Source organism: Lampetra fluviatilis, chromosome 21 (genome assembly GCF_964198595.1).
Source record: "Lampetra fluviatilis chromosome 21, kcLamFluv1.1, whole genome shotgun sequence".
In the NCBI taxonomy this organism is placed as follows: Eukaryota; Metazoa; Chordata; class Hyperoartia; order Petromyzontiformes; family Petromyzontidae; genus Lampetra; species Lampetra fluviatilis.
Genome location: NC_136295.1, coordinates 9,457,296 through 9,482,210, shown reverse-complemented (window position 1 = coordinate 9,482,210; position 24,915 = coordinate 9,457,296). Strand labels below are relative to the sequence as shown.

At 44.4% G+C, this 24,915-nt stretch overlaps 1 protein-coding gene across 1 annotated transcript in view; it reads right to left on the bottom strand.

Annotated features, from left to right (window-relative positions):
- Nucleotides 1-24,915, bottom strand: part of LOC144938213 (titin-like) — a 335,325-nt gene that overhangs the window by 257,929 nt on the left and 52,481 nt on the right. The window contains 9 exon segments of the mRNA XM_078866029.1: nt 259-537; nt 1,102-1,380; nt 1,550-1,828; nt 2,818-3,099; nt 4,089-4,652; nt 6,257-6,535; nt 7,577-10,672; nt 23,306-23,326; nt 24,289-24,705. Of these exon segments, the coding sequence (XP_078722155.1) occupies nt 259-537; nt 1,102-1,380; nt 1,550-1,828; nt 2,818-3,099; nt 4,089-4,652; nt 6,257-6,535; nt 7,577-10,672; nt 23,306-23,326; nt 24,289-24,705 (5,496 nt within the window).

Here is a 24,915-nt window from a genome sequence, read left to right as displayed (position 1 = left end):
GTAGTAAGACAAAAAAGAAGGGGTGATTCTAAATGACGCCGAGTCAACCGACCGTGTAATGGATCAAAATGAAAACAATCGAAAGTGAGATGTGCGTGCAAATGATAGCTTCAACGTAGGCTACTGCAATCGAGTTAAAATGCCTTATAGGCGTGCATTAAATTATTATCAAATTTCATCGATCTGCAGTTTGAAGATTTAGTAACATTCCGTTTTGAGCAGTCACGCAACTAATATAACCAATGTGCAGACACTGACCGAGGATGGTTAAAGTAGCATTGCAGATGCTGCTTCCACCGTCGTTTTGCACTTCACAGTAGTATTCCCCGGTGTCAAACTTGTCGGTGCTCATCAGCTTGAGGGATGCGACGTTGTTCGTGAAGGTCATCTTGAACTTCTTGCTCGACTTGAGCAGCTCGTGATCCTTCCGCCACCTCACCGTGATCGGCACCGAACCAGCCACGCGGCATTCGAAGAAAGCCACCTCCCCGACCGTCACGTTTACCGATTCCATTTTATCCACGAACGTGGCCGGCTCTGCGACAACAAACAATAAGACGTACCGCAATCAGGCGGCCACTTGCGACCATGTTTTTTCAAGGCATAAGCGACGCGGGACGTGAAAGCACTTTTGCCTCTCTCTCGTGGGAATGTACTCGTATTTTTCAGCCAGACAAAAAAATGTTGCCGCGTTATGCATGTGCATCAACTGGAGACTGGGTGGTGAAGAATGTTATCAAGTTTCTTCATGCATTTTGTGTGGATTTATTGAGTTGTCCATTTAACTGGTCGTCAGTTCTCTCTTGCAGGATACGTACGCGTATATTTTAATGCGCTCTGCACCTTCAGACTGTAATATATTCCAGCGTAATGACGGTGGAAATAATGCAACGCAAGCAATGCAGTCTAACCCCCCTCCCCTGGGGGTTAATTAAAACATATCACAAATGTGTTTCAGACTTTAATGTTCAATTAAATATCTCATTGTACGAAGATTAACACGAAATGAAAACTGATAACAAATTGCCCATTAAATTGAGTGGAGGGGGAAACCTTGACGGCGATAACTGAACGAGCTAAGAGCTCTCTCCGGGAACTGACCTTTCACTGACAGAACTGCAGAGCAGCTCTGGGCTCCGGCTTCGTTCTTGGCGTCACACGTGTACTCGCCAGCGTGGCTCTTCTCAGCCTTCACTATGGTGAGGATAGCGTGATTGTCTTTGTAGGATATGTTGTGATTCTCATCCTCGGCAATCTTCAGCTTGTCCTTGGACCAAGTTATTGTCATGGGCTGCGAGCCAATGAGCGTGGCGTTGAGTGTTGCAGAGCTGCCTTCCGAGACTTCGCTGTTGATGAACTTTTTGGTGAATTTCGGGGGCTCTTTGAAATTGAAAGCAAAGGAAAAATGTATTAGCTTTGTTATTTATCGAACGATGTTTTACGTAATTTTTATAAATTGAAAACAAATATATATATACTGTATAAGGTAAACAAGTTTACATATGTTTAACAAATTATATTCAGCAATTCTTTTTCAATTATACCACACCTTTCAGTTTGATGTTAGCGTGCGATTCGTCTTTTCCAACGTTGTTTTTGACCTTGCAAGAGTACTGGCCGACGTCGGCCGCGCTAAAGTTCCCAATGCGCAGTGTTGCGGTCGTGTTCTCCAACTTGGCTCGGTACTTGTCGATCTTGGGCAAGTCCCTGGCGTTTTTGACCCACTTGACATCAAACGGAGGGGAGCCATGGAACTCGACCTCCAGGGTCACATCAGAGTTACCGCGAACCTCCATGGAATCGAGGGGCTTCTTGAACGAAGGGATTTCTAAACAAGGAAGATGTGCGTTCACGTTCATGTAATCATTATCAGAACAGCAATAATGACGATGGCATACCTGTCAACCCATACGGTTTACCCGTATTCTTGTACAGGAAAATTGTCTTTTCAGGTCCATATGGCATACAGCCGTTTCAATACGGGCAAAAAATATTTTTTGTCTATTTGATTGTGTTTCTCCGTTGTGATGGGACTTTGTAGGATGAACGTTGAGATTTATAAGGGCACAGGGTGACCAATACGGTCTGTAATAAGGGAGGCACTGATAATGGGTTGACAGGTATGTGATGTCTTGATTTGAAGCTTTCGTGACTGCAGGAATCCATACTCTTTGGTTCTTTCGGTAAAGTCACGTAGGTATAAAATAAAATAAATCACGACGTTTCGGGCGCAACACAAGCGTCCGTCATCAGGTGATATGTGACTTTACCGAAAGAACCAAAGAGTATAGGTATGTGATGGTAACATAAATATGAAGTCAGCTTGCGCGCATGAAGAGAAGAGTGGCGTGTCGGAGACAAAATTAACATTCACTGAATGCAAATGTGGCAAACTTTAGACGTGTTAAAGAAGAAAGCAAGGTTTGAACATTGTATGCATTGAAGGAAAAAAAGCAAGGCTGGTATCGTGTATGAATTAAAGATTAAACAAAGTGTTTGCAATGAAGATTTAAAGAAGGTTGGCATAACGTATGCATTCACAATTAAAGGAATGTTTTCATATAGTGTGCATTGAAAGTTAAATGAAAGCTTGCACATTCATGTAGTGTGCATTCACGTCGTCTGCACTAAGGAGACATCTGTGAAAAAGAGCTTCACAGCTCATCGGATTTCTCCAGGATAAATAAAGATTCGGATTCGAAATAAGCTTCTGTGAAAATAACACGCATTATCTGTGCATCGCAGCAGTGTCCTTGGCAGGAATGGAACCCTGAATGGGAGAAAAAGGGGGAAGGCGACGTGCGATTCACATCGAACCTTTCACGGAAGCGGCGCACGTGCAGCTGACGGTACCAACTTCGTTCTGCGCCTCGCAAGTGTAATCCGCACTGTCCTCGGTCTCCGAGTCCCTGATTTCCAGGACCGCGACCATGTTGACGAATGAGAGCTGCACTCTCCCGTCGGCTTTGACTTCATTGTCATTTTTAAACCACGTGACCTTGATGTCCGGAGAGCCCTTGAGGGAGCAATCCAAGTGCACCAACCCCTTCGCCTTCACCAGCAGTGTGGGATTAAATTTCTTCGTAAATGATGGCGGTTCTGGGGGGGGGGGGGGGTAAAAGAAAAAAAAAATGTGACAAGGGTTCTGAGTTGTTTCGCACAGAACAACAGGAGCGAGTGCAACTCTCCCCCCTTGCCCCCCTCACCCTGGGTAAAATACAACTCAAGGAAGTAAAATAAGACGAGGTTCTTAGGCTTTAGAGCCCTTTAACACGATTGACGTATACGCATAGTTTACTATTCTTCGCGCGTGCAGCGAGAAGAAGAACGAAAACGTGAACAGGTGATATTTCAAACTTTCACGGAGACCACAAAGGAGGGTGCATTGTTTCGGCCGAAAACAATGGCGGTTTAGTTGGGCTGCCTACACGACCCTAAGGAGCGTTGTCTTCTCACCAAGACAGTCGATAACATTTGTAACCTCTGCCACAGTGTTGCCAATTCAAGAAAGGAGGCTGCGTTTCTTCGTAAGAAAGCAAAGCAAGACACTAAAACCACCAAACCGCGTGGCTTGAGTTCTTCTGTAGCTTTAACATCTTTGCAAGGTGCATGCCGGGAACGTCCAGAATTGTCTCATTGAGGGCAGTGGGTCACGTAAATAAAAAAATCTATGAGAGATATGTATGAAATATCAGAGTGATCTAGAGATGTATTCGGAAGAGCTATTGGACAGATGAGAATGGGCAAAGTATATGACAGATCTAATCAGATCTTATCAGACTTGGTATGCTATGAGAGGGGAGGGAGATATGCATTATTAGACATACTGATACGGCATTCATGCCATACCAAAGTCCTCATTCCCTTGGCCCAAAGCCCTATTGAACCCCAAGCCTGTGTCACTCCACGACAGAGCCATGTGGTGACCAAGATTGTTCACCGAATTATTTCACACACACGTTCATGTGTGTGTGTGTGTGAAACAATTAACTTCGTTCATTTAACTTCAAAGGTGTGGCGGGCCACGTTTGATCGTAATGGCCCTCAGAAGGAAGTTTGGACAGCCCTTGACGTCGGCCACAACTTACCTTTGACCTCCACGCTAGAAGCGGTCGATTCGCTTCCGGCCTCATTAGAAGCTGTGCACACGTAGTCACCCGTGTCGGCAAGCTCGGACTTGAATATCTCCAGCACGGCCAGCTTGTTCTTGAAGGTGAAGCTGAGTTTCCGGCTGGGACGAATCTCCTTGCCACCCTTGGTCCACGCGACGGTGACGCCCTTGTCGTCATCGACCTCACACTCGAGCCGTAGGGGCGTGCCCACGGCGGCCTTGACCGGCTGAAGGGCCTTTGAGAAGCTGGGCTTGTCGGTGACACTCAGCTGCGCGCTGCACGTGTCGCTGCCAAACTCGTTGGTGGCTTTGCACGCGTAGGTGCCTTGGTGGGTGCCGGTGACGTTGCCGATCGCCAGGATGCACTGGTTGTGCTCGCTGCGGATGGCGTAGCTGTCCCCTTCGCTGATGTCATCGCCGTCCTTTGACCAGACGATCGCGATGGGGTGCGTGCCACTCACTTCGGCGATTAGCTGCACAGCTTTTCCCGAAAATGACTTGATGGGTTCAAGCTTTTTCACAAAGCTCGGTGGACGCATTTCTAAAAGAAAAATGCCTTTGTAAGAACTTCAGATGAGGTTTTACCATCACTTGCTTTTGTAGTCAATATTTTAAGACTCTTAGGGAGGATAACAGGTACAATGGGAATTATTGTAATCCTCAAATGGTCAAAATGTCTCATTAACACAAATTAGTCGGTGATACTGCTTTAGCAGTTGTGCCCAAGCACGAGAAGCAAAGAAAATGTCAGCACAAGCATCGATAACACTGTGACCTTAAAGGAAATAATATACAAGAGGGGACGTTTAAAACAATGGCCCATGAAGAATGACCATTGCCCAAAATGTCGTCTGTTACATACATTTTCCCTTTGAAGGCGAATGTATTGAATTTTTCCACGTATATTATTGCAGTGAAAATTGCCGCAAAGGATTTACATTGTAGAAAATCACTAAAATTACAAAAGATTTAAATATTCACAGAAGAATGTTTTTCAACCGAATGAATAAACTACGTCTCTTTTTGGTTCCAGAATAAAGGCTTGAACGTGTTTATGTTTTGCACACAATGGATTTCATCGCTGAGAAATGAATGACATTTGATGGGCATAGTCACTAGAATGGCAAAGAGGAAGATGACAAATATTTGTTTTCATTTTCTTTGCCATAAAATATTTGCTGCACTAATCCACATGCTTTCAATGAACTTTTTTTCAATTGGAATTGCTGTTTTAAACCACCAAAAATGGTCAAAATTACCAAACGCAATGATCCAGCAATTCCCAAAATGAAAATGAAATGACTAAGGGATCTTTGGGCGGTGGTTTAATAACCAATTAAAGTACACCACCAAAGATTTGACTCCTGGCTACAGGAGAAGGCAGGTACCTTTAACCATAAGGATTGCTGAGCATTCATCAAAGCCAAAACGATTGAAGCATCTGGCTGTATATTTAGCCGCATCTCCGAGACCAACTGCTACGATTAACAACGTGTGCTTGCGATCTTCTGACAACATTTTAAACCGTCCGTTGTTAAGAATCTCCTTGTGGTCCCTGAACCAGGACACAGAGATGTCTTGCGTCCCTCGTATCACACAATCAAAGTACGCGTGAAGGCCAGCTATGGCCTTTTGGGTGACAATCCTCTCGGCAAACGAAGGGGGGACTGCCTCTGCAGTTAAGGTGAAAGAAACCAATACAGAAGTTTCGTCATAATGTGAGCAACGACGAGATATATCATGATGCGTCTGGTGAAACATCTTGGATCCTTGCATATTAGGTGAAAAACTGGCGTAATGGCGACGACCACGTTTAACTTTGTAATAAAATGTAACAGATCAGACAATGTTCTCAGGTTATAAGCTTAACGGTGTTCGAGAAATATGTATTAAAAATGCTGCCTCAGCTCTACTGGTGTGGTGGGCATTGTCGCTGCTGTTATTTTGCATGCATGCATGATCAGAAAGTACGTGTTCAAAATAAAGGTAGAGAGAATAACCCATATTGCAGTTTATTTTAATGGAAGCAATGATATTTGGAACAACTATATTGTATAATTGCACCTCTATATTCACAATAACAACAACAACTGCAATTACCACTCATTTTGCATTTTTGTAATAAAGACAGGAAGGAGGACTTACCTATAACTTTCAGATCAGCAGTGCAGCTCACAAACCCAGCAGGGTTGGTCGCCTTGCAGGTATACTCGCCAGCATCTACTGTCTGGGTGTCAACAATCTCCAGCTTGGAGATGAAGTTCTCCGTGGAAATCTTGTACTTGTTGGAGGTCTTGATGATCACCTCGCCCCTGAACCACTGGAAGTTCACCAGGGGAACTTCCTCAATTTGGCACTCAAAAAGCGCCGAGTCACCTTCGCGGACTTGTTGCGGTTCCAGTCTCTTAATTATGGACGGAGGATCTGAACGGTGGGACAGCGGACAACGGAGATTAATTCGTTTTCGAGAACGGAGGCTGCCGATTGTTGGGTTCTCATGCCATGCAGGTGGTGGTGAGGAGGGCGGGTGGGTGGGGGGGTGGCAATGACGGTGGGGTTGGGTCACGGGGATGGAAAAGCACACGACGATTCAGTGGAACAGGTGCTCCTTTGGAAGGCCGACCTGAATGGGGAGGCGAACAGGACAAGGTGGGGTTAGCAATGACCCAGCGGAGTGTGGCGACGGATGGCAGACAAGCAAAACACGGTGACCGTCAATGTGACGCGGCGAAACAACGGAACGGAGGACGAGCAAAACGGTGACCGTCAATGTGACACATCGAACAACGGCCACGTGTTGTGAAGTCCTTAACAACACGTAGAGCCATACAGACGAATGAAATGAAAGTAGGGGTTAATTGAACACAGTGACACATAACACAATGTTCGGGTGCTTGAACAAGAATGGCTAAAGCACATCAACTGGGGACAATGGATGTTTTGTTGTCGTTCCTTGTAGGTTAATGTCGGTGAAGTGACTCAAACTCCATGAGTGCATTGTTGCTGATTAAATGTGAGAGGCGAATGGAATGAATAAGCATTGTTGTCTGCAATAACCATAATGGTTGACACGGATATGGGGATGTGACACACCAATGTTGTTAGTATGGCATGCAGGTGAAATGTAAATGACTTAAAATACCAGTTTTATTTTTTATTATATCACACATGTTTATATTATATGTATTATTATCAGTATTCTTATTATTATTATTCAAAAGAATTAACATTTTGAAAGGGTACATATTAAAAGCATTGTCATTGTTAGTATTTTAGCAAATATAAATATACTATTCATGTACAGCTGATCTTCCCTTAATTTTCTCCATGATAAAAAAAAAACTAGACATTATATTCCCATAACGATCTAGATATATAAAAAAAAAACATGCATGCATTAAAATAACACTAATAATACTGCAATTGCAGTTGTTAGTATAGTAGTGTTCATCCCCATATTCCAACCTATGGGCTCCTCTTTGGTGATAGTCAGCTGAGCAGTACTTTGAAATTTTCCAGCAAAGTTGATGGCCTCACAAGCGTATTCGCCTTCGTGTTCTTCCTTGCTGGCTTTGGTGATGGTCAGAGAATTGTGGTCACCTTCCCTGAGGCACCTGACCTCGGCTGAAGCTACCACTGGCCTTCCACTGTGGTACCAATTGACCTGAGCTGCGTGTGTAATGCTGGCAGTGAAGGTGGCTTCGTCACCCTCAGCTACGGTAGCGTCTTGCAACTGTGTGATGAACACCGGGACGTTGTCTGCTGCCTTCTCTGCCACAACTTCGCTTTTCTCAACACTTTCGGGTATTTCCGTGGGTGTTTCCTGTGGGACAATTACCTCAGGGGATTCCAAAATCACGGCCTCCTTCTCTCGCTCTATCCGTGTGTTCATCGCTAAAGTGGTTACAGATACATCATCGGGTCTGGACATGCCTCCTTCTTCGGCGACGCTCGCACGCTCAGCCAAGGGAGGAGCAGCGATTTGGTCCGAATGTTCAGCAGTGAGAGTCGGGAATAAGCTCTGCAAGGTGGCGTGAAGAGCAGCTTTAACTTCCTTCGTGATAACTGCCCGCTGAGGTTCGTAGCCTTCAAGAGTCAATGTAAATTCAAATGGAGTAGCCGTCAAGTTCGTGACCTGATAAGTGTAGAGACTGAATCTGGATTCCTTTTTGTAATCTACCTCACTAACGGTAAAACCACCCAGAATTTCTACACTTTCGTGAGTCATCACTACCTGCTTCTGCACAATTATGGACGTTAAAATGTCCTGCACTTGAGTCCTTATATCTAAGGTGTACACTTTAGGTTCCTCATCCTTAAGCTGGTCTTCTTTGATCAACAAAGTAGTTTCTTTAGAGCTATGCAAGTGGAGGACAGACTGTGGCTGCTTTTCAATCACTAGGGTCTCTTCAGTTTTTACGGAAAATTCATTGGCATGTTCCTCGCTCGTTACCTGCCTCTCCTCTACAAGCAGTGGAAGTCCCACTCGCTGTCCTTCCTGAATCCCAGAAGCAAATTCAACCTCGGTAGCGCCAAGGGATTTCGTGCTTTCCAGAGTAAGCTCTGTCTTTTCCACTCTGATGGCTGTAACGGGAGGTTTCGGCTCTGTGGTAAAATCCGAAGTCATCGCTTCAACCTCCGCCAGGGAATCTGTATGACTCTCCTGCAACGATTTCACCTCAGTTGTTTCAGACGACAGTAATATGGTGTAGAGTGGTTGTTTGCGACCAACTGCCTGGAATTCGTCAGGCTTCACGGAACAAGTGCCCTCTTTCTGAAGGTGCATTGGCTTCGACACTGCTGTCAGGGACAACGGCGACTGCCGCTCGTTCAGAACATTGGGCTGAGCACTTTTGTAGCCCGAGTCCAGGACGGTAATGTGATCCGCAGGGATTTCTTGCCTGTCCTGCGAAACAACAGCCTGCTTATACGACTTTTCTACTTTGGACGGGGCTGTGTGGGAATCTGGTTTTACTGTTGCAATTATATCCTCCTTGGGGAGAACTGCCTCTCCACTGACAACATGGCTATGAAGGGTTGTACGAGCCTGCTTCTCACTTGGAATAATAACTGCTTGATCTGTTTTGTCAATATGACCTATCATTTCATGATATATAGTCCACTGGTCTTTCCCAGTGGTTGACTGCCTCACGGTTAAATCCTTGGATGATTCTGCCTTTTCCTCGACCGGTATTTCAAAGGCAAAACCGAGTTCTTTTGGAAGTGTATCTTGTCCTTTCACCACCATGGCATGTAAATCCTGCTTGCTTTCCTTCTTTGAGGAAATATTCACCGCACTCTCTACGCCCACTATTTCCTCCGTAGATTCGCTCTTGATCCCTTTCCTCTCTTCTGTAATAAGCAACGATTTGAGGGCAGTTTCTGTAACCAACTGCGCTTTCTCGGGCTTCGCTTGCTCTGTCTGGACAACCATTTCCTTCTGCAAAGAAGCCTGGTCTTGAACAACTGAGACCGCCAATGGCTTCGCAACCTCTTTCTGCGATTGCAGCTCCACGGCAGAATCCAGCACGTCAAAGGGCTTCGCTACATCGGCACCCATTGGCTGCCTCTCTTCCATCACCAACGAGTGGACCTCACGGACGCCTTCGACGCCAACGTGGCCCGTGTGCATCTCGGGAAGTTCGGCCACAAAAGAAACCTCTTTGGGCAGTGTCTCTACGCTCTCGACAAGGTGAGAGTGCACAACGGACCTTGGATGTGGCTGTGGAACCACCGACTCGGCCTCCACCTTACCCAGCTCACGGGACTCGTCACTTGATATCATGAGCCTCTCTTCAGCCACCACTGAGTGCACAACCTCCCTACCCTGAACCTTCGCAGTTGAGGTCGACACCTCTGACATGGTTTCTGCCTGCTCACTATGGACCGTCCGCTTGTCCTCCACAGTTTGCACAAACACAATTTTCTCTTCCTCCTGTTTTTTAGCCCTCTTCGGCATAGTCTTTTTCGCCTGCACTGGAGGCTTTTCCTTTATCTTCACCTTAAGGTAAGCGGTGCACTGCGTCTCTCCGTTGATGTTGTTGGCCACGCAGGAGTACTCTCCTTCGTCGCCTTCCAGGGCGCACGAAATAAAAAGCGTATATATGTCTCCATCATGTATGAGCCTGTGGTTTCCTGAAGGTGGAACCGGTTTCTGGTCACAGAACCACTGAACGGTGGGCACAGGATCGCCCAATACCGTTACACTCAGCCGAATCTTGTCTCCTTTGAACACCTCTGAATGGGTCATTTGCTTGGTGAAGACTGGCAGTGTGCCTTTCATTTTACCCTTAACTTTCTTAGGCCTCTTGATTTTGGAATCCCCCTCATCCCTTTTCTGAACTGACGGAATGCTTTCCTGTGCGGTGGGAAGCTCGTGTAGAACGGACTCTGGTGGTGTTGGTGATGGCCTGAACTCTAATGTGTTGGACAGTGTCAGTGGAGGTGAGGGCTCAGGCGTGAGTTCGGGTGTCTCGTGTTTCTGAGTAAAGATCATCTCGGTGGTGTAGGTAGGTTCTCGCTCCTCCTCCACGTAGCTTACAACAGTGCTGGAAAAAGAATCTGTGTAAAGAGTAATCATGTTAGACACTACACGCACACACAAACTCACACACTTCACTTCAAACACCACACACATAAACTTTAAATACCTTGTTTGCTGAAGTGTTATTTCAACATGTTTAAACACCACAACCAACTTTTACAGCCTTGTTTGTTGAAATGTTATTTTTTTTTAAATGTGTAAGTACGAATATTATTCATTAACGAAATCTGTATTAACTAATATGCATTAGTTTTGTATTGTATTTTATGTAGGGGGTTTTGTAATTATGAAATGTAGTGTTACTCAATTTCTGTTAACATGTGCTATACTGTGCTGCAAAAGAAAACAAAACGTGTCTACGTACATCACAACATTGGTTTTTATTAACCACAATAAACACAACACCGACAAAAAAATATACGTTTATTAAAAGACACACATCGCCTACATTGTCGCACGCGATTCCATACCCAACCTCTTTACTTAACTTCTACAACCAAATATTTGTGTTCCTCCGTCAAACCGAATATTAAGGTAATACCCATCCATTGCCTACATTCGCCAAAGACTGACGATGGGGAAAATACATATTTTCAGTTTATGCCTTTTTCGCTATTTTAAACTGTTCAATTGCCAATGAGTTAAACTTTGGATATTTGCGGTTTGTGAAACCATTTAGCCTACCGTTCTGTGAAAGGGGGAAAAAAAAGATTCTACAACATCGAACAAAAAAAATTCAACACAGAGCTGCTTCGAAAAATCAGACCATTCAATGCGCATGCAAATCCATTTAAAACTCCACAATGCCTGCCATGCTCAATGAACTACTAATCACTGACTAGACCTGTTACCGAGTTACCAAATTCAAGTACTCTAGCTTAAAAAGGTTCTGCAACATCGAACAACAACAAAAACAGAGCTGCTTCTAAAATCAGACGATTCAATGCGCATGCAAGTCCATTTAAAACTCCACAACGCCTGCTATGCTCAATGAACTACTAATTACTGACTAGTCCTGTTACCGAGTTACCAAATTTAAATACTCTAGTTGAAAAAGTTATTTAAAAAAAACCATTAAAAGCAGGCCAGAAACAACTATCAGGTGCTCACAAAAAGGTGCATTCAACAGCAAGACATTGTAGTGTTTCCCAGCATGATTTGCACGTCAAAATGACATTGCTGTTCTTTTGCATATATTCCGTACACAGCTGTGTGGCAGACGCCAGCTTAAAAAAGATCCAAGATTCTATCTCTTCGACTGGAGAATCTGCTTGAATTAAGCTGTTTCCCTCAGGTTGTTTCCAACGATTTACCCAGCGTGGGTAGACAGCTACGTTACCAAAGTCTCTAATAATTATGAAATTTGCATAAAGTTGTCCATTCTCCTTCTGCTCCATAAATATAATAAAAAATGCCACAAATATATCAGAAGATGTTCTACAGAATAGGTACAAGTATGGCAATGTCATCTTGACACGCAAAGGATGCTGGGATCTCTGTTATGTTGAGTTGTTGAAAACACAGTTTTTTTTGCCAGCCTATTTTCATGGCAATTTATACATACTCTTTGTTTTTTTCGGTAAAGTCACGTAGGTAAAATTAAATAAATGAAAAAACAACTACATTAAATCACGACGTTTCGGAGGCAACGCAAGCTTCCGTCTTCAGGTGGAACCGTTACAGCCAAATTCACTGTGATAAGATATCACAGTGAAGACAGAAGCTTGTGTTGCCTCCTAAACGTCGTGATTTAATTTAGTTGTTTTTTTCATTTATGTAATTTTTACCTCCGTGACTTTACCGAAAAAACCAAAGAGTATGAATCCTTGCAGTCACGAAAACTTCAAATCTAGAATTAATACTTAACCATTACTACATGATAATATTACTTCTATGAGACAAATACTTCGCAACAGCGATGCCACAGAAATAGATGACGTATTTATTTTTAAAGCTGTAATAATCATCTACAGAGCCCCTGCATATAATTGCAAGTACATATATATAACCAATAATGTCCAAGAAATTATCAATTGCTTGCATTATTCACTCGGGCGGGGATAATTCACCCCACCCAACCTTAGAAATTTAATGAAATGTCACAATTTAGCATCACAATTCATTTCAAGCATTGATCCTTTTTTATCGCAGTGAATGGTAGAACCTCTGGTGGTGGTAGGTGTTATGATAACTCATTAAATATTAATATAAAAAGAGTGATTCTTTACACATGCAATGAAATGCAGGTATCACGTACTTCATAATTGGAATCGACATCAATGGATACATCGTTAACGCTCTACCATCCAAATGCAGTTCATGAAACTGACGAGAGGGCTTTCTATAATTAATTATACCACTCAATCCTATCTCATTTGCAGTAAACGGGTCCAAATGTGAGTAAATATTGTGCAATTATTCCCATGACTATCAAGTGATGTATATATATATTATTTAAATTAATAAATGGCTCTTTTTCTCAGATCACAACACTTCCAACAAAGCAACTTGCAATAGAAATGAAACTGTCAATCAATACACGATAATACAATAACTATGATGTATATCTACCGCCTCAATAACATTTCCAGTGCATGGAATAAAGCAACCAGAACGAGCTAAACATTGTACATAATGGTTCTAAAACAAACATTAATTTCACAAAGCACCGAGCGCAACCACTAAACATCTAACTCCATTATACAAAAGTGGCTCTAAAAGCAGGAGAATAGCGACAGCATCCCTGAGCGTGTGCACCCTTAGCCAACGGAGAGAGTTGCTTCCGTCTGTGCAATGCCTGAGCTGTTTGATGCGGTACATTTGTACGAGCCTTCGTCGCATTTCGACACATTTTTCACCGTGAGGATTTGTCTCTTTCCCATTGATCGCACATCAAACTGACCTCCCCGCAATTCCACGTCGTTCCTAAACCACGCTATATCTGGGGCTGGTTCACCTATGACTTGACATTCAAGTGACACGTCGCATCCAGGCGCAGCGCGCTTTGTGCCGAGAGGCTGGGTGAACTTTGGCGGTGCTTCGGTGATTAAAAATTCAAAAGAGCATCCCTCAGGTGCGATAGATTGAAAGTGAATGTCACTTTCCTGCGACGCCTCTGCATACACATCAAAGTTGACGTTCACGCACTGCTCTCCGCCCCTGCCAGTTGCTTGTTGGGTGGCAGTGATCAGCTTCAAGCACTGCTCTGGCATTTGGGAGCCACTCTCAAACTCAAATTCCAGCTCTATCTCTGACATTTCATTCCCCCCCTTGTCCGCCACAAAGAAATCAAGCTCTTGAGAAGTGGCCGTCTGATCTAACGCCGACTCTCCTCCATCACCATAATCTGCAGATCCTTGTGAAATGCTCAGAGCGGCTCTGCAGCTGCTCTCACCAGCGCCATTAACCGCTTTGCAGAGATACATTCCCCTATCTAACAAAGAAACATGCTTTATTTCCAGAGAAACGTATCCAGACTTATTTGCGATCAAATAATGCCCATCCGTGCTTGAAATTTTCACGTCGTCTTTGTACCAGGCAACGCTGGCAGCAGGCGCAGCTATTATGCGGCTGGCAAAGACAGCCTTGGCTCCGAGAGGGGCCGTTACGTCTGCGATGCGGCCCTCAAATCGTGGCGGAGACTCAGATGGCCCGACGTCAATGTTAACTTGTTCAATTTCCCGACTTGCTAAGTCCACATTTTGTACCCCCAAAATAATTGGGAAAACATCCAATGAGATAACCATGCTCTTGTTGTCCTCCGCATATTCAGGAATAGTTATGATTTTGACTTGTTCAAAGTCACTGCCATCATTGTCATCCAGCTCAACCTCCAGGAGAATTTCCTGTGGGGATGGAGATCGCGACAGATCATCCTGGTCAACATCAAACTCAATAAAGTGATGCTGAGTCACAGGCGACGTGGCGATGTTCCTGTCGAACACTGGGAGCACCTCCACATTGGCCAAGCTCTTTGCTTCGCCAATGAAATTTGTGGCTTCACACATGTACACTCCCGCATCCGTCGGTTTGACATCCTTTATCTGCAGGATGTAATGACAGCCCTCTTGCTCCATGACCACATTCGACAGAGGCTGAATTAAGCGTCGATCTTTCATCCACAGAACTTCTGGAGGTGGCTTCCCTACGACCTCGCAGACGAAGATTAAGGTTCCATTTTCATAAACTTTCTTGCCCGTCAGCGGTTTTACGAACGCTGGAGGCGTTTCGCTTACTTTGTTGTCCACGCTTGATTCAGCCTGCCAGAGTGACTGCGAGTTTCTGTTTTCCTGGTCTTCCCGTATTTGTTGCAGAGTGAGTTTGAGAGCAGCCGGGCCATGTCCCTCGTCTGCTGAGCTCTCCCCGGAGCTCCTGAAGCTCTTTGGGGGAGTGTACAGACGATCGGTGGGTAAGAAAGGCGGAGGGGTGTGGTATTGCTCTGACGGTGTGGTCATTGACTCTGGGGGGGTTTTGTAGCCATCTGGAGAAGTTATTGGAGTGAAATAGCCCTCGATTTCGGACACATCCTCAGTACTTATGCTCATCATCCCGATCGACATTTCCGATTCGGGAGATAATGGGCGCTTTGCCTCATACGACTGCTGGTAATAATCGTACAGTGCCCCGAATGTGACATCTTCAACCTCACAAGAGGTAATGATCGGTTCGGCAAACGTGGCCTCGGATTTTGTATCGACCAGTTCATCTGATCCTTTTGGGATGCTTTCTGCCTGCTGCTCCTCAGTTGAACGCAGGTAGTCGCTCAGCGAAAACTCTTTCTCTTTTTCCGTCTGTTCCTCTGATATCTCACACGTAGTCTCACTTGCTGAGAATCCTGTATCTTCAGAACCTCGATAGGCACCGTCACCGCCAAACTGCAATTCATCGGCCAATGCCAATTCCTCAATGGAAAAAACATTTTCCGTTTCATAACGGATCAGCGGCTGGGGACTGCTGCGTCTGGCTTGAGTTTCGCCCCGTGTGGTGAACACAACAGAATTGTCTTGCTGCAATGAAAATTCTGTCTCTTTGCTCTCCAATTCGACAGCCTTAGTAGGAAGAGACTCTGCAAATATCATGCTATCTTCTCTCTGTGTAACAGGCTCATATATAACGTGGGAATCTTCATCACCTGCTTGCTTTATCTCATCCACCTCTGCTGTGGCTTTTGTTCTTGAAACTGCAATAACAACCTCAATGTTCTCCTGCTGCTGTGAAGGGAAGTAACTTTCCTGCATGAGTTTATCACCTTCCGAAATAACGTGCTCTCCCACAGTGCCCATTACATCAGACGCGGCGTGCGGACCCATTTCTAAAATTACATGTTTTTGGGAATCTGTAATATCTGCTGCTAGGGGTTGGCCTCGTTCCAGTTTTATCTCCACTCCACGATGTCCCGTCATCGCTGAAAAAGACATGTCTACAACTTGCTCGCTGATGTTCTCTACAACCCACTGACCTTCACCATCCTGCTTCTCTGATCCATCGCGTGGTTTATTCTCTTCCGCATACAGGCCCGCTGAGTCTCGGAACGACGATCCCACCTCTCCCTCAGTGGTTATTTCTGCACGTAGCTCTGTAACCGCGCTATACTGCTTCTCGAGAGATAAATTAGAATCGGAATGCGATAATATTTCCCCACTCACGTTAATATTTTCAGGAGAAATTGCTTTAATCTGTGACTCACTGTGTTCTCTATCGGTCACTGTGTTCAGAACAGCCATTGAAAAATCTGCATTTGAGAATGTGCCCTCTGGCTCTGATATAGAAATGCCCTCAATAGTCTCAATAATTCCAGAAGTGAAACAGCAAGCCGCAGTGTGATCATCAGTACGATCACCTTCAACCACTTGTCTGAATCCTTTAGCGGTAACTCCATCTGCCCCATGTTCTTTCTCGCCTTTAAGTACAACAGAAACACCATCATCTTGCTTATCAATGCTACCTGGAAACGTATCAATAGGCAGTGGACTTTCTGCATGCGTGTCAGGTAATTGCTGAGCAACGTCTCCCATAACTTCCTTTCCCATGGGTTCCACTCTGCTACACTCATCACCAACTGGCATGGACACAGCAGTCTGTTCTATCAGTTGTTCGGCTTTACGAACATCACTTTTTTCTGACTGTTGCTGTGTCTGCACAGACGACTTGCTGGACGCAATTACACCTCGTGACATATCTACACTGTGAATGGTTTCCATAAGTCTGTAGTCTCCAGTTGAATCAAGTAACCTTCTCTTCACATCATCAGCAAATGCTGCTGTGCCTTCATGTTCAACCCTTTCCACTGGCTTGTTCCTGTCTCCGACCTTAACACCTCCATGCTGCACATGCTTTACTGCAGCATGTTCACTCTCCGTCACGCCCACGTCTGCACTTACGGGTTCGCATTTACATTCTGACGCTGGCAAAGCGCTTTCTTCGGCAACGATACCACGGACAACCTTATCTTCCTCAAAGGCGTCAGTGCCAGGCAAAGTTAGTGGAATCTGTGCGTCTGATTGCATCTGTGTAGATGTTTCCACATACTCCTCGTGTGTGATTACAGGTGTTGTTGTGCCCAGAGTGTCTACTAACTCCACATGTCTATCTTCTGAAAATGCACTCATCCTTTCTACCTCCACGAGTTGTTTATGATCATCCTTGCAACTAGATTCGAATGGGACATCTACTATGTGTCTATCGTGCACTGGTACGTCGTGGATTATATCCTTAACAGTTGTCAATACTCTGGCACTTGCGTCAAATTCCTTATCAGTATCATCAACGATCCTTGATTCCATCTGGATATTCTCATCAAGTGAAGCCTCATGCAAACCAATCTCCATCAGCACATGCTTCTCTGTAGGCTTCCCTAGATATTCATCAGCTTTATCAGTCACCGCCTTAATCATGCCTTCATGTTGTGCACTTGTTTCTATAGCTGAAACCTTCTGCATCTCATCACTTACAATGATTTTGCTCTTATCCACCTTCTCACGATCTATGTAATCGCCATCAATGGCTTTAACTACTTCCTGCTGACTTTCTATCACCTTCTCTTCCCCTTTTTCACTTACGCCTTGCTGCATATCCACAACATAACTGGGGCCTTTTATCTCCAGCACAGCACTTGAGGGTTTCGGTTTCTGAAGGGCCTGAACTGGGCTCCAGCGATATACATCTTGACCAACAAGGGCCTGGTCAATAAACTGTGATTTGTCTCCAGACTTTACAATATAGCTCTCTGGTTCACTTGAAGCATCACTATCCTGAACCGCTGAAACTGTGGGCTGCTGTTCATTACCCTTTTCGCTTCGAAGTGGAGACCTTGAGGACTCAGTAGGAGAACTTTTATTTCCTTCAGCAAAATCTTCAGGATCTACAGTTTTAGTAGGTGCATTCTGTTCTAATGGCTCTGTTACAGACACGCCTGCCATCTCGGCTACAATTTTGCTAGTTTCTTTACCTGGTGAGTAAAACATTTCTTTTTGAATATTTTCTTCAGGGCCACTAGGCTTCCTTTCCCACCCGTCTGGTCTCTTTTCTGGAATATACTCATATTCCACCTGTTCAGATTGTGGTAATTTATCATCATGTATGACAGCCATATCCACAGTACTGACAATATCAACATGTTCTGTTTCTAAATATGAGCTGCTCAGACTGTCTTTTGTAAGACCTTCATACGGAACACTAGAGCTTGGAGAATAAACATGCTCACCATCTTTAGCAATACCAGACGACTCGGCTTCCACAAAAAATGCTGGATCCATTTGATGTTCAAGAACACCGCTACCTGCTGTCACAATGGACTCTGCTGTGGTTCCTTGAGCTTGTTTATCAACTGCACTAGGCCAGAGTTCGTCCTGTATGACAGCCCTACTGTAACCAACACGTGGCTTGCTGATCACTGGTTTGTTTCCCTGACTTATGACTTTAACTTGTGCTTTAACCGGTTCCCACTCCCGACGATCCTTAAAATCAGCGCTATACGTTTCTTTTAATATGCCTTGTAAGTATGTGGGCTTATCTTCAGGAGGACCCTTGATCCCCACTGACAAAACATTTGGTACTGTGCACTGAATTTGAAGTGGCGTTGCTATCTCTGTGGTTACTGGTATGATCTCTGATTTTTCTGTGCCACGGGCATCGATAATGTTTTCCGAAACAATCCGTGGGCTTACTTGTTTTACATCTTGAATTCTACAGCCGTCATCTGCACGCAGCTTTTCAATTTTTCCAACATTATCAGATTTTTCTGTATCTGAGACCTCAATCATTTCCACTTCTCTCCCCTCCACTACGGATTCCAGCAGCTGGGTTGGAACGGCAGGGCCACTTACTTCCTCCTCAGACAGCTTGGAACTTTCTCCAGGTGCCAACGTGACACCAACTTGCCCTGCACCGTAATGTGACGAAGGCAAGTCTGCGCCAAACCTTTGCTCTCTTCCCTGCAGCAGCACCTCTGCCTCGGTGTAATCCCCCTCAGTGTATGGCCTGTACCCCTCCAGTGAGCGTTCATCCAGAATGGCGCTGTCGTCCGTTTCCCCCCCACTTTCATACACGTACGGAGAATCGACTCTGGTTCTGAACATGTACTCCCTGCCACGACCCCTGGAACGATCGGCCTGCATAACAGTAGTTGGTGGAAACTTAGGCTGGACGTTCACTGCCTCGGATTGCTTCTCAAAGCGTATCGTGCTAACGTTTGGTGTAACTGGGGACTGTTCTTGTCCCGTTTGATCGAATCGAGACTGAAAATTCTCCTTTAGCCTGCGTAGAATTTTTGCACTTTCCGTCGACTCATACATATCCTCATCACTTGTAAAGAACTGCTCGTCCACATCCTTTAACTTTATTTCTGATGTTGTACCGCCGTACTGCCGCGTGCTTCCTACGCTCTGACTTTGTCTGGTCCCCGAGTAAAAAACTGATGATGTATGTAGTTTCTGATTTTCTGAATCCTCCGTGAAGGGCATTTCGATAAACAGAGCAGAGCAACACTCAACTTCTCCCACGACGTTTTTAGCCACGCAGCTATAATCCCCAGCATCGCTGCTCGTGACAGAGTAGATAACCAGCTGATATCGACCCCCGCCTTCATGAACATCGTACTTCTCCCCATCTATGCACAAAAACAGCATATCTTTAGCCCATGTCACCGATGGCTCTGGGTCGCCAAATACTAAGCATTCGAACATGGCATCGTCGCCTTCAATGCAAAACATGTCCTCGGTCGCTTTGATGATTTGAGGAGCCTCGTGCATTTCCCCAAACTTGAATTTGAACTTGTGCTTCATTTTTGTCGGCGAGACGCCTTCCGAGTCTGACGACGTGAACTCTGTCGAATGGAAACGCTCCCTGACTTCCTCCTCCTCTTCCTCCTCCTCCTCCTCTTCATTTTCTTCGGCATCTCTTTCTATGGTGGGAGTAGGTGCGGTCACCATGATCTCCACTGGCAGAGAGAGCCCGCTGGAGTGTGTCTGGGAGCGACTCTCACGGGGCAAATACTGCATTGAGAACGAGCCCATAATATCGGCGATCTCTGGATCAGACTCTTCGGATAAGCATATCATGGGTGGAATTTGATATTGATGTTCTTTCTTTACCATGGTCACCGTGGGTTTCTGTTTTGTACCTTCTTGCAAGGCATGGTGCTTTGGAGCAGGCGTTTCTGCAGTAGCTTCTCTCCCTTTCAGATCACCCGAAAGCTTAATCGATACCTTCTTCTCAGAAGTAAGAGGAGGTTTTGTGGTGGCAACGCTAGACTCGGGCAACGTGTCGAATACAGAGCCCCGTGGGAGGGTTCTGGTCTGTATTTCCGAAACCGTCTTAATTATGTCGTCACCGTGACTAGAAGCGTCTGCTCTCTGAATATCTTTTTTCTCAAGGGCACCCCCAGCAGGCTCTGACCTAATCCCACCTTTGCTTTCCTGCTGTTGAGCAATAGATTCTCCAAATGGTTCAAAATGTATTTCTGATGTTAAACTATTCTTTGAAAATGATGGCATTTCAGCAGACGGCAGTTGAGACAGGAGTTCTTCTTGCCAGGGCTTTTGTTTTAAAGGTGGCTTGTTGCTGATTTTAGAGGAAGTCTCGAACATTTCCTTGATCTTCATACGCTGTGGTGGTGGCTCTGAGGGCACATGAGCTTGCTTGTGTTCAGCTTGTTTCATGAATTTATCTCGAAGAGTTTTGATTCTTTCAAACGAATGGATAACCATGGGTTCTTTTTCTTCAAGTGGTTTTATTTGCACTTCGTCCGTATGTAACCCAAGGATCTTCTCCATCCTCACTTGAAAAGCCTTTGTTTTCTCTGCAACTGTTACGTGTGTATAGCCCTCATCACCTGGCACTACCTGCTTAGGTTTACCACGTATGTAAGTGACCATTTTATACTGAGAAAATGATTGTTTATCATCATCCATGGTTGCCAGTCGACCGGTCTCTGAAGACGAGGCCTCGGGTAAAGGCAGGCCTTCTTTTTCTGCTCTCCTTTTCTCCAAAACCCTCTTCTTAGCTTCCCGTAGGAGCTGAAGCTTGCGTTCAATTTCTTTGTCAAGAGACGTTTGAGCAACGAGTCTCCTCTCCTTCTTCACCGTTTTGAGAGGGGCTGCCTCTGGCAACTTTGATGCAGCAGGGCTGAAGGGCAGAAGAGCCACTCTGGGTGGAATTTTCTTCTTTGGCGGAAGTGCAGATTTCTTGATAACGATCACCTTTCCAGTTATCAGCCGCTCTGAGAACAGCGCTCGAGGAAAGATGTCAAAATGTTTATTTTGATAAGGAGACCCGACATGCCGCAGTTCCAACCTGCCAAGGTCTGCCTGCTTCTGCTCTAATGCCGAATCACCAGGACGGGTCCTACGCCCCCTCCTCAAAAGGGCCAGGTAATTCACATTGTGCTGATCATGCATTGCAATAATCAGAGAAGCGATGGACTCGGCTGACCCTTCCGAATTGATAGCAAACACTTTGTAGCTTCCAGAATCCTGCTGCCGAACAGCTTCGATCTCCAGGGAGGAGACATTATCGTGCATTTGGCTTTTAATTGTAACCTTGTATCGGGCATTTTTCTGAAGGGGCCTGTTATTAAGATACCACGTTACGCTGGGAGTGGGGTTTGCAAGAATTCTGCAGTGGAAAGCAGCAGGCTGACCTTCTTTTACTGAAACGAATTTCAGTGACTGTGTGAATGTAGGTGCTATGTTTTCTGTCCAAGGTCTATTGGAAGATGTAGTGGTGGTGTGAGCAGAAAGGATTTCATGATTCAGGTCTTCATCCATGTATGGTTGCATCCTTGTGATTCCTCCTCTGGGGATTGAATGTTCGCTTCCATCAATAAAGCCCCATTCTGTAAAAAAAAAGGAAAAATTACGTCTAAATTCAGGGAAGAAAAATTGCAATGCAAACTTCAAATGAATGAAAATGTTTAAAATTGAATGCGTAATTGTTTTATGTAATGCATGCAAACGTAGCAAGCAAGAAGGATGTTATAAGTGAAATAGAAAAACGTGAATAGTCCAACTCACCATATTTGTTCGAATAAACGTTAGACTTGTGACAATAAGCGTCACAGAATCTGGGTCGTTGGATCTTCAGATAGTGCTGCAATGTCTTCCTCTACGGACTTCTAAAAACAACTTTTCTCTCATAATAATAATTACTTGCAAATCGTTTGCAGAGTGAAACTCGGTTGCAGGAAAAAATAATAATCTAAGAATACGATTCCGCCATTGTAAAAAAAAAAATGGTAACCTCGCCTGACTTGCACACAGCAGAACGAATGCCCTCTCTGACCCTCGTGGTAAAGCGGCAAAAAGCTCAGTAAAAAAAACCAACATATCCGTTTTCTATGACAAGTATGCAGAATTAAAAATTTCGGCCACCAGCATTTGTTATTTTACGCAGAAATTGGCTGAAATTCACTGCTGTTCGGTGAACAGACGTTTATTCGAACCAATACAGCTTGGAGATTATGGGATGTTTAAATGACTTTTATGTCATGCAATGAAGCAGAGGCCTGAAGGCTAAAGAAGGAATGCTGTCTGCAAGCCAGGTCAGTTAAGGACTCCAAGTTTTATATTCTACGAATTAATACCCAATATATGTTGTCAGCTAGGACACCTTTTGCACAGTTCATATCACCATAAACGATCAACAATACCAATACATCATCACATCATATTCCACAATTTTGTGGACCACTGATAAAGAAAGATACTGTGCATGTGCGTACAAAAAGGAATGTGCAAAGTATGTATCGTGGGTGGAATTGTCAGAAAATATCAGTTGTGGGTATTTATTTGACTGTCAAGTCTCAAGGCCCTCAAGTGAACTGTTAGCGAGCTTGCTGGAACAGCGACCCTGCATGAATATTGTTTTGTAGAGAAGCTGGAATCATCAAGTTATAGTCACACAAACACCCACACAAACACCCACACGCATGTAAAATATGCACTCGGGTATTAAGCAAGCCACATGTCACCATAAAACAACACATTGTCATTTAAAAAAAAGATAAAACAACGAATTACATTACTTGAAGGGTGAATATGCCAACAGCATTAGCAATTGTTCAACGTAGTGTTTGGTCATTTTAACATTACTTGTATGTGTATATATAGTAAGACATATTCCCTGAATTATTGTAAGAAAGAAACCATGCCTACCTTTGACCTCTGGCTGAAGAGCTGCAAAATAAAAATAATAAAGAAAACACCGGTTAATGGCGAATCAACAGAAAATATCAGAAACGTTTAGCAATGATTCTCAACTTATATTCCACCATTTAACCACATACCTACACTGGCTCCTGATCTTAAGTAATGTAAAAATTAACTAAACACAATATTAAAGTCAGCTGTGCAAAACACAAGTATAGCATTAGACACCATTAGGTTGAGAATAACTTAAATAGTGTACACTGTGGAGGAAAACATTTACACAAGACCTTTTTTGTTGTTAAAAAAAACTTTGTTTACACAATGACATTCTCACCAATACTGACTTTGTAAATCAACACACATGGGTAATGTATGAAGAAGAGCAGTTTTAACGTGAACATTACAGACTGTGCCATGTCCAACACATAGCCATGTGAATGTTCTTTCATTGTTCTTTTCACGTATGGAGGATTGGACTCATACATGCTTGCTTATTGAAATCAGTCATTGTAAAAAATAAAAATTGTTAAATAAACCCGGGAGCAGAAAACAAACAAGTTTTTTTTTTATTGGAAGGACATTTCACAGTCTATAAAAAGTATATATATATCAGCTCGGGAAGATACTTCTTGAGGAAGTCAGCCTGTGTCATTGAGGGAAAACGGTAGGTAAATGGCTTGAGGTTTATGGGAGGTTATTGGAAAGACTCACAACAAGGAGGTGATGAAGTGTCTCATTGTGTTTTTTTTTATAAGTGGTAAAGGTTTGTTGATCAACAGCTGAACACGAAGTGAAAAGAGAAAAAAAGCCAACCACTGAAAAACAGGTCAAGGAGTGGAGTGGTTATAGCGATGATGTTAAAGAGGTACCGGAAAAGAGATGGCAACACTGTTTTATGCTTCGGGATTAATACATGGAATTGGTGGAAGAAGAAGAAAAAAATTTTTAGTTAAGCAGGTTCAGCCAACTCCATGCAGACAGTTTCCAACCTGACACTTTGAGTCGGGTGTTGCAGACTGCCTCTCCTTCACTGTTGAAGGCTCTGCAAGAATATGCGCCACTGTCTTCGTGCATAACTGTCATTAACTGCAAGCAGCAAATCCATCCGTTGTAAAACATGGACACGGCCGGAGAGTCCTCGATTTTGATCTCATCGTGCAGCCAAATGACTTCAGGGATGGGGTTCCCCTTGACGCGGCACACCAGAATGACACTGTCGCCTTCTTCCACGTGGGCCTCGGAGGGAAGCTCCTCTGTGAACTCGGGCGGGTACGGCGGGGTCATGACCAGGTCTTCGTAAGCGACGACGTCCGAGTACTCAGGAGCGGCAGTGCTCTGCCTCGGATGCACCGTTTCAGGCGTTTCCTGAGAATAATTTGGCTTTCCCCTCAAACCGGCTGGGTCGGCTGAACAAAAAAAAAAATGTAAGGGGACGATAAATACAATTGAGCGCTAGTTCAATCAGACAATTCGAGTTGGGTTTTTTTTTACTTTTACAAAGATAACAAGATTTAGGTTACGGTACGTAAATTCATTGTTGAGGAGTGAAGCGGCGATGCAGTGGTTTGCGAACACTGCGCTACACCACGCTGAGAACCCAACGACCCGAGTTTGAT